This window comes from Balearica regulorum, chromosome 6 (assembly GCF_011004875.1).
Source record: "Balearica regulorum gibbericeps isolate bBalReg1 chromosome 6, bBalReg1.pri, whole genome shotgun sequence".
Lineage (NCBI taxonomy): Eukaryota > Metazoa > Chordata > Aves > Gruiformes > Gruidae > Balearica > Balearica regulorum.
In genome coordinates this window covers 14,596,219-14,608,866 of record NC_046189.1, presented here as the reverse complement: position 1 = coordinate 14,608,866, position 12,648 = coordinate 14,596,219, and the positions used below count along the sequence as shown (strand labels likewise).

Here is a 12,648-nt window from a genome sequence, read left to right as displayed (position 1 = left end):
GAGAGACATTTAATTGAATAAATTGCAGGCCCAGTGCTGCCAGGCCAGGTAACGATCTTTCTGCCAAACCTGTCCCTGCGGAGCAGCTTTCACCCCTGGGGAAGGGGTGGCAGAGGCAGGGCAAGGAAGCAGGACTAGTCTCAGGTCATCTGCAGGCGTGCAGGGAAAGCCAGGAGCAGATCTCCTGCCCTTTCCCTCGGGACCAGCAGCCGCTCTCTGCCTCCCAGCTTAACATTGACATTTCTGTCCTGATTTCTCACAGATTGTGTTTGAGGGATATATACGCAACGGACACTCGGGAGAGCTCGCCCTTGATGACATTCGGCTAGGCACCGACATCCCGCTGGAGAACTGCATGGGTACGTGCTGTGTGCGGCCGTGGAGTCGGGGATTGTGGTGTCGGCAGCCAGGGCTGGAGAGCCTTCACTTGCAGGCTGCTAGTTGGCCACCGCTTCTCCCCTGCTTGAGTTACTGGGAATTTCTGGATCTCAGCTGGGACTTTCCTCGCCCATGAAAGAAATGAGGGGGACTCAGTCTCTGGGGGACGGGGGCTCTGCGTTGGTGTGAGAGCAGGAAGCACATGTCTCTGCCGTGCAAAGCTGAAAGAGCAGCCGAGGGTTACTGAGGACTATTCTGTGTGATAAGGACATACACCAAATTTAAAAGGAAAGTGTTGGACAAAAGAAACCAGCTGTCAGTCAGTATTACATGCTTAGAGGGGCCAATGAGTTCAAAAGGAGTCTTCTCTAATAAGAAATAAAATAGCAGAGGGGTTTTACAGCAATGTTAACAGAATAACAAAAGAAATTTTTGTCCTAGAATTCACTGTTCCCCAAACCAGGCCAAAAGCCAGGTGGATTCATTCAGTGTGAAAGACAGAGAGGACTTTAAAAAAAAGAGAGAAAAGTGCGTTTTAGCAGTTTGCTGGCAGAGCCATTGCCCTGCCCTGTTCCTCTAGCTGGCGTATCCATGCACACATTCTGATGGCTCTGGTCGCCATCTAGCTTTGATGTGGATTTAGAGCCATCCCAGCTGAGGATGGGACCCGCAGTATTCAATTAGTTGGATATGTGCTGAGAGCTGCCCTGCTCTTCTGCATGACCCAAGGGAGGCATGTTTCACTATTAAACATCCGCAAAGTGGCCATGTCCAGCCCATCCTGAAGTCAGTGGAAAAAGTCAGGCGGAGCAGAGCCTCTCTCCCCTTTGGGCTTTGATAGGTGCTGTTCAGTGAAGTTGCTTTTCTCTCCTCTGCCGAGTGAGGGGAGGATCCCAGTGCCTCCTCACCCAAGCAGGACAGACGCTGCCTTGGAGGGGTTGTATCTCAGGGGTGAAGGCACAGGACACATTGTGCCTGGGAAGGGCTGGTGGTGTCTCATGCTGCCCTGTGCAGGCAGGCAATGGTGAAGATGGTGCAGGCACCAGCATTAATAATAGAACAGAGGGCCGGGACTGCCCCAGAGATGCTCTTGAGCGCCATCAGTCCCAGTTTCTTTGATGCTTTGAACTCTGCTGGTCTCCCATCTGTCAAAGGAGCTAATACTCCGTATGTCAAATTCCCTGTATTTAAGGCTTGACAGTGGTCTTTTAATCCCTTGCCTTCTATGGCATTAAAGAGAAGGAAGACTGATGATTAACACTAATGGCATTTCCTATCTAACTTCTTTTGAGCTCAGCAATTCACCTAGCTCCAGTGTTACTGTATCTTGGGCCTCATGAACCTAAAGCTTGACATTTCAAAACAAAAGCATTAATAAATTACGAAGTTTCAAGCATTGCCAGCCCTAAAAATAAAATCAAACTGCTGCACAAAATTATTTGTCCTATTCTAGGAGGTTTAATGGGAATCTTAAAACTGATAAGGATAGTTTGTTTCAGATCATTTCTAACAAAGGGCTCCCACTGCAAACTTTAACATAATTCATGGGTCATTTCTGATGTAACGAAAACAATAATGAAACAGTAGAGATACAGTGCTACTCTCTCTCTGTCAGAGCCATGAGAATAGCTGATTCCAGCACAGGCTACTATTTTTTCAAATGTAATCCTGGGAAGTAATCTGATTCCTTTTTAGCGTGAAAGAGAGCTAATAAGTCACAATAATTTTTTCCTTTGACATAAGTGTCATTCGCATTCTGAACTTGAGTGATGATTTCATAGCACTCAGTAGAGCCAGAGTCTGCTTCTGTGACTCACAGGCATAATGCAGAAGTAATCTAAAAATAATCAGAAGTCTATTACTTCTGCAAGAAAGTAAGCAGTAATAAGTACTGATTATTGCTTTTCAGATCCAGTAATTTGTAATAGATTACTTCTTCAAAGTATCTTGAAAGAAGAAAAAAAATCACTTGCCTTTGTTTCTTGGCACTGTGAGATGGAGAGGAGCATGGCATCGATGCCCAGAAGTCACGCAGTTCCCATGAGAATAATGATGCCAGAGTTGAGCCAGGAACCAAACTGCTCTTGGAAATTTTAGGGGGTTTCAGGGGTTCATCACTGGGCCAGGTCGGCCTTTGTCTTTGGATGATTCAGGCCAGCCAGCTGAATCCAAATGACCCTCAACCTAGGACATATTTTTCTCAGAAGTCTGTGTCTGAGTCAAGTTACTGCATCTGGTCAGTCCCCAGCTGAGACAGGGCTCGGCTAGCACCCCGCACTGTTCCCAGCGAGTGGCTTCTGTGGGGCACAGCCACATGCCTGCTTTGCTTGGGTGCCACAGATAGCGGAGACATGAACCATGGCCTTGTGTATAATATTGCCCTCTCTAATACTAGTTGTTTTTTCTTTTTTCCTTTGCAGAACCCATCACAGCTTTCCCAGGTGAGAACTTCTACTTTCCAGGTAAAACTGCACTTCTCTCAGTGGTTTCTTTCTGCTGGCATGGGCTTTTACATCGAAGGAAAGTGACGTGCGTGCTTGTACAAACAGCAAATGTTCTGAGCAGTGAAATGACAAGCGTGTGCTAAACCTCCCCCCGCTGCAGCAGCAGGAGGTGGCACCCTCTGACTCCTGCTAGGTGACAGTGAGCGGGCAAACAGACAAGTCCCGCTGTCTTGGGGCTGAACAGCATTAGGAAACTTGCCATCACGAGGCACCTGGCCTCATGAAAAGCAGCAGAGCCTAAAATGGGAAGGCTGATGAGTAAAGGGTCGTTGTCAACTGACTTAAAAGAAAAAGCAGTAGCCAATTAAAAGTGAAATGAGGTGGCAATGAGTTACATCAATGTGGGGGAAGGTTGTTCCCTGAGGATTCTCTGGCAGGGGTGGTGTTCAAACTGCTGATGCAGGACAGTGGGGCCGGTCTGCATGGAAGGGGAAGGGAGTTGGGAGGTAGAAGTGGGAGAGCACACTGCCATGAGGAGCTTTGAAGGTGACAGTCAATAAAAGGAAAACAAGGTGAAATGGTGCATTTAATAGCTTAATACTAGCCTGAAGGATAGAAACCAGCATTTCTCTGATCAGACCTACAGAGTGAGAGAAAAGGTGAGTAAGATAAACTGCCTCGTTCTTTGAGCAGTCAGTGGAGATGCTGTTTGTCTTGCTCTGGGGTGGGAAAAGCTATCTGCTTTTGTGGGGAAGATCAGTTTAGTCTGTTTGAGGTTTTTTTTCCCCCATGTTTTGATTTTGGATTTTGTTTGCCTGCCTGCCTCTTCAGGAATGCATCTGGGGGTTGTGTTGTGATGAAGAGCAGACTTGGGGCTCACCTTAACTTTGAAAGTTGTTTTGCCAGTTCAGTCAATGCACCCTTTGCTTTCACATGGTCATGATGTCTGTACTTTTTCCATTCCCTGCTCTGATGGTGGGCTGTTAAACGTGGCTGGGCTCTACTCTAGAAGCAGCTGTGTTTCTGTGTGGGGCAAAGCCGTCTCTGGTAGGTATGTGCATTGGGAGCTGTGGCAGTAAAGGCAAAGTAGACACCGAGACTGAAATCAAGCGTGCAACTCCGTCCCTGGGGTGTGAGGCAGGCTGTGGAGCGTTACCAATGGCAGGCACGCACGCAGCGTCTAACACCGTATTTTACAGCTTACCCATAGTGTAACAACTAGGAATTTGGGCTTGCTTGTTGGTAGGCTGCTTATTTATCTGCTACTCAGACTTGTGCTGTTACTGAAAAGCTGCTGCAGTATTCTCAGCTGACAGTTAAAGCCTCACGACCCTTCCTTACTTAAGCCATCTCTCTGTGTTCTCTTGGGCCTGGTCTGGTACCCATTTTGCAAACAGTATCCTTGTCTTTTGGGGCTTGTAGTATGTGTGTCATAGTTTAAACCTCATTCCGGGTTCCTGCATTGAGTCTATCCCAAAGTACTGCTAACTCATGTTGTTTCTTTTGCCCTTCACCCCCTGTCCTGCTGCCTGTGTGCCCCCATTTCCCCATCATATTCCCCAGGGCACGCTGGCTGGGTAGGGACAGCACCATGAGGTCCCTTGAGCACCCCAGGCAGATGCTGTTGCAGGCACACCTCCCCTTCACACAGGAGCTTGCCAGCTTGTGCCGGTGGGCTCCTGCCCATCGCTAGCTGCCTGGAGCACATCCTTGCATTGCTCACAACAGGGGAGCAATTGCAGCAAAAGGTTGAAAAGGTTTCCCTGGCTGACAGGCAGGAATAGATGGGGCAGAGGGATGGAGTGACCAGGGAAGGAGCAAATTGCAGAGGGAAAACATGAAGAAGTGAAGATGAAGATCGGAGAAAGCAAGATAGCAATTAAAATGAAAAGAAGACAGAGACACCCAACAGGACAGGGCAAAAGGAGGGGAAGAAGTCCCTGGCTGGAGAAAAAAGGGAGCTCGAGAGGAAAGACTGTGCAGGAAGTACTGATATGTTCTGTAGCCCCCACTCCTGCAGTTACACAATGAGCTGAAAAAGTCAGATGCCATTAAAAATAATAGCAAATCCTTCCTTTCTTGGCTTGGGAGCAAAGCTGAAAATATGCACCTTACAGGCTCCAGGATCACAAGGCAAATAAGAGAATTGTGTGGGTGGAATATCTTTCAGCTAGTGGGTCAGGATCTTACAAGACCAGTCAAGTGTGCTTAAACTGTGCTGCATTTGAGAGTTGATGCATCTCACCCATAAAGAAAAGGTGTTACAAGTGGCTGGAAGCAAGGAGTTAGACAAATACCAGGCTAAAAATAAGAGACATATTCCAAAGAACGTGGAGACAAACCACACAGAGAATTTGCCTTTGGGACTGGTGGATTCTCCCACACTGGGTGTCCTGAAATCAAGACAGGGATATCTTCCTGGAGAAATGACAGGCAGCAGTTAAGGGGTTGAGGCTGACACCGATTTTGTGGCATTCAGATTAGATGACTGTAATACTCACTTTCACCTGAACCATCTATGAAAAGTGCAGCTGTGTTGCTTGTCCATAGCAGTTAATGTCAGTGATTTCGGAGAGGAATATGAGCTGTGACACGGCAGTGGCAGAGCAAGGCAGGCAGCCCTCTAGGAGGCTCTCTGGAAAGGATTTTCTCCTTTTTTCCCCCCAATGACTTTTGCTCTTGCTTCTTTAAAGCTGGTCCCTGTAGAGTCTTCCCTGATGGGAAGAGGAGGGGGCTGTACCTGGCCAGGTTGGCGGTGTGAGCCCAGCAGCACACCACATGAAATTGTCCACCCTGTAGGGATTACACAAGGTTTCCACTGACCAGTGTCCCAAGCCATGCATAAACACAGCACCCACAAACCTGACAGCAACAGCAGGAGGCATTTCTTTATTAAGACAGGAGTGAATAAATGAGGAAGGCCAAGTGTGTGTGGCGGAAGGCAAAGCGGAGTGGAAAAATTATTAAGTTAAGAAGATGGATTTTTTTTTTTTTCCATCTCCCTGAGCAGAGAACTTTTCCACTGATACAAGAGAAAACTTCCAGAGAGCAGCAGAGCCAGTAAAAACAGAGCAGATAACATCAGCGCTGTGTGCTGAGTGGACGGGCAGCTATATTTAGTGGCTGGCAGTGTAAGGAAGAACAATCATTAATGTTGGGAATTGGCTTTGTTAGGGCTTAGAGACAACTGAGTGTGATTCCTTAATGACTTAAGTTGCTAATTGAACTCTCCAGACTTCTGCTATCTCCCCAGCAGGGCTGCGAGGTGCGGAAGTGCGGGCCGTGGAAGGGCTCTGCACCACCCCTCACGCCTGCGGCCCCCACTGTGGCACAGGGACATCTGGAGCGGGTCAGAGCCAAGCAGAGGTTGTCCTGAACTTGCAGCCACCTCCAGATCCCCTAGGGATCCTTCCCACAAGTGGGATCATCTGGGGTGCATCCTGCTGTCTCCCTCCATCCCCAGGCAGGCAGAGAGGGGAAAGGTGTGTGGGGAGGGGGCAGGGGTGCAGGCTGGGCACCACGCACGTGCTCCTCTCTGGCCAGACCCACACTTTGTACTCCCAGCCCTGCACCAGGCAACGTACAGCTATTTGGAGGCCACGGAAACCTTCCTCCCCTCTGTTTTTCAGACGGGAGCACTGCTCCCCCGCAGGCTCGGGAACCATCGGCATCCCTGATGCCTGCCCCCCTCTCCCCACCCCGGTTTCCACTAACGAGGCCCAGTGCTTATCGGTGGTGTGAGAGGCTGTTCGCCTGTAAATCTCTTGCTGGAGCAAGGCGCTATGTGAGTACAGACTGTCACCGAGTGTAAACACAAGTGGCCTCTGCAGAGCAAGCAGCCCTGCGGTGTTCATCGGGGTCAGCCCCGCACCCCAGTGCTGTCAGGCACAGGCAAGGTGTTGCCGATCCATCGGGGATGGTGGTGGGACACATGTGGGTCTGGGACGGCTCAGCCGGCTGGATCTGCGGTGGGAGATGGTGGCGGGCTGTGAGTTGAAGCGCAGGGCGGTGTTGGATACACTCACCCCAACGGGGGGCTGGCAGCAGCCCCCACGGGGTGTCCCACACTGCTACCCCCCATGCAGCTGGGCAAGGGGCAGCAGCTGCTTGGGGAGGTGCCGCTTTCGTTTCCCCGCACCAGGGTGGCCAATGGAGGTAGAGAAGGAGGTTGGAGGGCTGCCTCTTCCCTGCCTTCGCCACCCCCAACACACAGCCCAGCCTGGACCACCCTTCCCCAGGTGCCATCGGGGGCAGGAGGGACAGGGCCACCCCCATTCCTGGCAGCGAGGGCGGCTGGGGTGAGATGGGGTGAGGGCAGCATATCTGGCAGGTAGGCTTCTCCTGAGACATCCGAATTTCTTGCCTACAATGACAAATATGTGGGTGGTTCCCAGCCTCCTGCTCTGTAAAAGCAGGATTTGTCTTGCCTGCGGGTTGGTTTTTTTTTCTTGGTTTTGAGAGTTTTTTTGTTGTAGCTGTGCATCTGGGTGCGGTGTTCATTATTTTTACTCCCTGTGCCTGGGTTTTGGGGGATGGGGAGGGGAGGAAAGCCTTGTGACTGGCAGAGGAACCATTATTTTGCCTCATCTCCTGTGCCACCAGCAGAAAAGCCGTCGCCATCCCAAATTTGCCAGCTGGTGGCTCTGCTGGCAGGGCAGAGGGGAGGGCGGAGGCCGTGCCCCGAGATGCCCTTGCTGCTAGCAAAGCTGTGAGCATCCTGCACTGTTTTGTTTTTTCCCCTTGGCATCCTCCGAGCCTGCTCAGGAAACCAACCTGGAGTTTGGTTAGCACAGAGCTCAACAATATACTGACACGAAACCGCAGGAGCCCCCAGAATTCTGCTTGCCAGCACCCAGCCAGGGGGCTGCCCCCAGCGGGCCGGGGGCAAGAGGAGAGAGCAAGCAGAGCGGGGAGGGGTCAACGTGTCCAGCGGCAGAGCAAACCCTTTGGAGAGTTTCCCCGGGGACTTTTTCCCCCATGAAGTAGCCAGTAAATAAATGTGGTGCAAAAGTGCATCTCTCCCGAGTTATTTAGAGCTCGCCCCCACGAGCGGAGCTGGGGAGGTGGGAGCGGCATGTGCAGGAGGAAGAGCGCAGAGCCACTCTCGGGCCGTGGGTGTTAGCACAGACGCTGGCGCTCCTCTCCTCGGTGGCTGCCGGAGGCGCGTGTGCGTGCAAGCTTCTGCGGACTGGCAGTAAGGTCCTATGCCCGTCTGATCACCAGATGCGCGCCGCCGAGCTGTCCTGGGATGACCCAGGAAGCAGGAGCAGTGCCTTGCAGCCGTGCCCTGCAACGCGCTGCAGCTGCAGGAGTAGGAAGGGTTAAGCGTGACTGGGCTGAGCCTCCCTGGGCTGCCCTTGCCCTCCCTAGGTGTGTTTGCTTCATCAGCATGAATTCATAGTCCTGGCTTGCTTCAGCTGCAGAGAGCATGAGTTTCTTATGTGAGCATTGGGTTGAATTTTGCAGCCTGTGCCGTGTAAATAGTCATGACCATCCTTTCTCACTTTAAAAAATAATAAGGAAATCTGTAAGTCTGTGAGTGGGGCACCTAGTGAGACCAGATCTGCGTGCAGAGCACTTTCAGACAGAGAACTTCTTCCCTGTCTTTTCTGTAAGAACGACAAATGTTTCTCCCTGTAATTTCTTTCCCAGTCTCCTGCGGTAACTTCCTTGGCCATCTGAGATTACGCTCTTCCTCCAATTAGGAACGTGATGTGTTTTGTCACTGCTTGACAACATCTGCCATGTGGAGACAAAACCAGGCGGCTGATCTGGAGAAGGCCAAAAAGAAAGGGGAAAAAACCAGTTGTTGATGCCAGAAATAACAGTAATAATAGCGTGCATATGGAATTTGTATTGCAATCCAGGCAGGCTGATTAATTAAAAGGAAGAAAAAGGCACTTGGCTATGCGGGCTCAGCAAACACCAAGCTGTGCTCCCTTCCAGGAGCACGCCCTGTATCCGGAGGCAGCCCCGGGACCTCATGTTACTCCGTGCTGTACTCTTGAAAGCATGTGTGTTTCTTTTTGTGCGTCTGCATGCCTCCCACCCAGCAACCCTGTTCTGTGTCTCCTCCCCAGGGGCAACCCTCCCGCCAGGGACCGAGCCCACAGTGGACACGGTGTCAGTGCAGCCCATCCCAGCCTACTGGTATTACGTTATTGCCGCCGGAGGTGCTGTTGTGGTGCTGGTCTCCGTCGCGCTGGCCCTTGTGCTCCACTATCACCGGTTCCGCTATGCGGCCAAGAAGAGCGATCACTCCATCACCTACAAAACCTCCCACTATGCCAACGGGGCCCCCGTGGCCGTGGAGCCCACCCTAACCATAAAACTAGAGCAAGACCCCAGCTCGCGCTGCTGAGAGCCGAACAGGAACGAGAGCAAACAAAACACAAAACAGACAGACAGACAGAAACTAAGACTTCAAATACGTTGCCTCAGTTTTGCACTTTTTTCCTTACCTAGCATACATGTGAACTCTTAGACATCTCCGTCCCTTCTTCATCCCCCCAGCCCTCCCCGAATCTTTTACAAACTCTAAACTAATGCTGCATCTTGGATCGCCAGAAGAGACACACCGCCCCTTCACTTCAGAAGTGAACGCTCCCTTTCGATTACTTTTCGAGGACTCTTGGGGTGTTGGGTGGGGTGTTTTTGTTTTGTTGTGTTTGTTTGTTTGGGGAGTATTTTTTTGTTGGTAGGCTTGATTGGTTTGGTTTTTTCTCCTCCCGGTAGGCAACCTGCAAGGAAACTTGATGGCGAGCCTGGAAGCTTGTGTGTGTGGCTCGTGCACGTGTGTGTTAAATCTGTGTATGCGAGTGTGCATGGGAGTGCGTGCGTCTGACTGACTGAATGTATCTTTAGAAACAGCCCCTTTTTAATTTGCTTGTTGTTGCTTCTACTTGCACAGGGAATGCTTTTTTTTTTTTTTTTTTTTTTTAATTTTTAAATTTTCCCCCCTTCCCACCTCCCCTCTGGAAGGTCCGGGACAAGTTTATGGTAAATACCCCGATTTGTTTACTTGGGAAAGAGAGCAATGCTTTTTTGTTGCCTTATCTAGCTTTGGCTGGGTTTCTTGTTTGATAGCGTTAATGTCTCGGGTGCAAAATGAGAAGAGGAGGCCAGGCTGGACAGTAGGAATGTCCACCTCAGATGGCTAGAAGAATCCAGAGAGGTTCATAGACGTCCAAAAAGTAAGATCTCTCTCCATCTTATTCTTTCTGCAGCCAATGTGATAACACAGCCATTGTTTGGAAGGGGAGGGGGGGAACCCTCCTCTTCCCCCACCCGCAAGTGAATCTATTTAAAGTTGCCTTATATCAGAGAAGCTCATAATGAATGTTTTATTTGTGTCTGTTAAAGCCAGCCTTAGGGTAACACATAGACTTCAGCAGGTCTAAGGTGGATGCTAAATACTGTAGTTTCTTGAGAATTGAAGGTTTATTTATTTTGTAAGTATCCTCACTCTGGGTGCTGATGGTTTTCCTTTTACACAGGGAAGGGGGAGAGGGCTCCTCCTTGTCTTTCTGCTAGAAATGTTCAAGGGACAAGTATAATTCCCCATTTTGGGTTTGATTTTACCTCTGCCCAATTCATAGCTGCTGAATCATAAAAATTGCCAGTTGACTTTCTAGAATGTCAATTAGTTTTGCGTTTGCTAATGTTCTGCTTCTTTAAAGCATCAGTAACATCTAGCAAGCAAAGCCTAGCGGGCGCGCATGGGGGGCCCGGCTATTGCTGCTGCTTTAACCGGGGAGGCGAGATGGAGCCTCCAATGCGCCTCCCACTGTTGAATGGCCCAGCATATTATAGTGGAAATGCCTTATATAAATTACTGAATGATGACATGCAAAAGTGGTTTGAATCATTAACTCTAATCTGTTTGCAGGCAAAAAAAAGTACCTCCAGTGAGCAAGGTTCTACATCTTGTTTGTGTTCATTTGTGATGAGTGATCAGCACTTGCTAGTGCTCCCCACCCCTCCTTTGCCCGTGAATATTGCGTAAAATGAATCGAGGCGAGCAGCTCTGTTAACTTCCCTGCAGTCTTGAGCTTCCTTTTGGTCTGGGGAAAAAGTGGAAACAGAAACGGTGCTGTGCGTACGTGGTATTGGCCCCTATGGCAGCAGAACCCTCTCCCCAGGGGATCTCTGTCGATGAGGGTGTCGCACTCCCCTCCCTCCCTGCCTTTATTCATGCAGCCTGTTTCAGCCCCTCATGCCTTTTATTCAGCTTTTATTCAGCTGCAGCAGCAAGTGTCTAAAACACGCAGGGAGTGCAGAAAAACCCCGGGTGATTTGGCATCGTGAGCATGTTAGGGGTGGTGGGTGCTTGGGGCAGCACCCCCCGGGCCCTGACTCCCACGGGCTTTGCAGCAGCCCCCTGCGAGGGCGGCAGGGTGTCCCTGTCCCAGCAGAGCGGGAGGGGACCCGGGGAGCTCCCGTCCCCTTGCAGGCGGTGCTGCTCTGAGGTCCCCGGACAGGGCTTCCACGGCCGGGGTGCTTTCTCCATGAGCCTCCTCATCACACAGCACTGGTGTGGCAGTGCGTGTGGTTTGTGATGTGAAATCCCACCCCCCTCAGCCAGCTGCAAATTAAAACAGAGGTGAAATACTGGCATGCGCTTGCTGCACTTTCAGGTCAGCCCAAGCCATGTCAGCAATGATACCGTCACGTTTCCAAAGTCAGTTCGATCTCCCTAGGTCAGATGATCCCCCCCGCTTCGACCAGGTTCACCCCCACGGACTTTAGCAAGCGCGCGTCGGTGTGTCAGAGAGGAGAATGTGGCACCCTGTCTTTCAAACCAAAATCACCAAAGACAAAACAGAAGGTCACTTCAAGATTTTTATTCCCAGTTCTGCCCTGCTCTGTGAGCCCTGACGTCCCCAGCATTGCCCAGTTGCCTGTGTGTGAAAAATATCTTGTGGAAATTTGAAACTCTTTGAAGATGTATTGTGTGGAATGTAATAAAATGATGATATTTTTATACAAATATCTGGGGTTTTTCTTCCTTCTTCTTTCTTTGCTAACAAGAACGCTGTCTGTCGGTTGAAGCAAAGTGGTGGTTGAGAACTCCCATGTTTCCCTTTGGAGCATCAAGGCTATATCCTTTAGGAAGGTGAAGTTCCCGTTCCTGCTGCCTGCAGACCCGCAGCTAAGCCCCAGCTCCCAGCAGCACAGCTGGTGTGCACACCCCGCCTCGCTGCACTCAGGATTGGGCCATTAGTAGTGGCTTTTAGATGCATTACATTTGTACCAGTCCTTAGTGGGAGCTTTGGGCGGCTGGACTGACACTTAGGTTTGTTTGGGGGTTTCGCTAACGTTGCTTAAGTGCTAAATTGCTCGATGTGATTATGCAGAATTTCTCCGTCCGGGGCCCCTCGAGACAGGACATCCGACTTCCCGGGGCCCCGGGGGCTTTCCTGCCAGCTCAGCTGAGCCATGCGCTCCGTCCCCAAGCACAACGAAAACCCAGTTAAGCCATAACCAAAATTAATAATGAAAATGGCAACACGTTCCTCTTGTGTAAAATCCTTGCCAGGCCTCTGCGTGTCTGACTGCAGAGGAGAGTTGTGTGGGAGTGGCGCGGGTGCCGTGGCACCCAGGGCTTGGAGAGGTGTGCGTCCTGCCTTCCCTCCACCCGAGTCCTCCCAGCTTGTTACAGGGACCTCTGCTGCAGCATTTGTCCTTCCATCTTCCTCAGGTGCGCCTTTTGCCCCTTTAGAGGAGTCGCTAGCAGCATCACATTTCATGTGAAATATATTTTGCTGCCAGTTTGAGAGGTTTTTCTCTCCCTCCTGCATTTATTTTGCTTCTATCATACTCTTTA

The 12,648-nt window shown here is 50.5% G+C and overlaps 1 protein-coding gene across 6 annotated transcripts in view; it reads left to right on the top strand.

The window, feature by feature from the left end:
• The window catches only part of NRP2 (neuropilin 2), an 88,583-nt gene that overhangs the window by 65,579 nt on the left and 10,356 nt on the right, over nt 1-12,648 (top strand). For 2 of the 6 annotated variants that reach the window (XM_075756442.1, XM_075756440.1), the window contains exons 14-15: nt 263-359; nt 2,799-2,819. In XM_075756442.1, the coding sequence (XP_075612557.1) occupies nt 263-359; nt 2,799-2,819 (118 nt within the window). Of the gene's footprint in view, nt 1-262; nt 360-2,798; nt 2,841-8,902; nt 11,812-12,648 lie in introns of those variants that run through there. The other 4 variants (XM_075756441.1, XM_075756439.1, XM_075756444.1 and 1 more) reach the window with 3 other exon arrangements.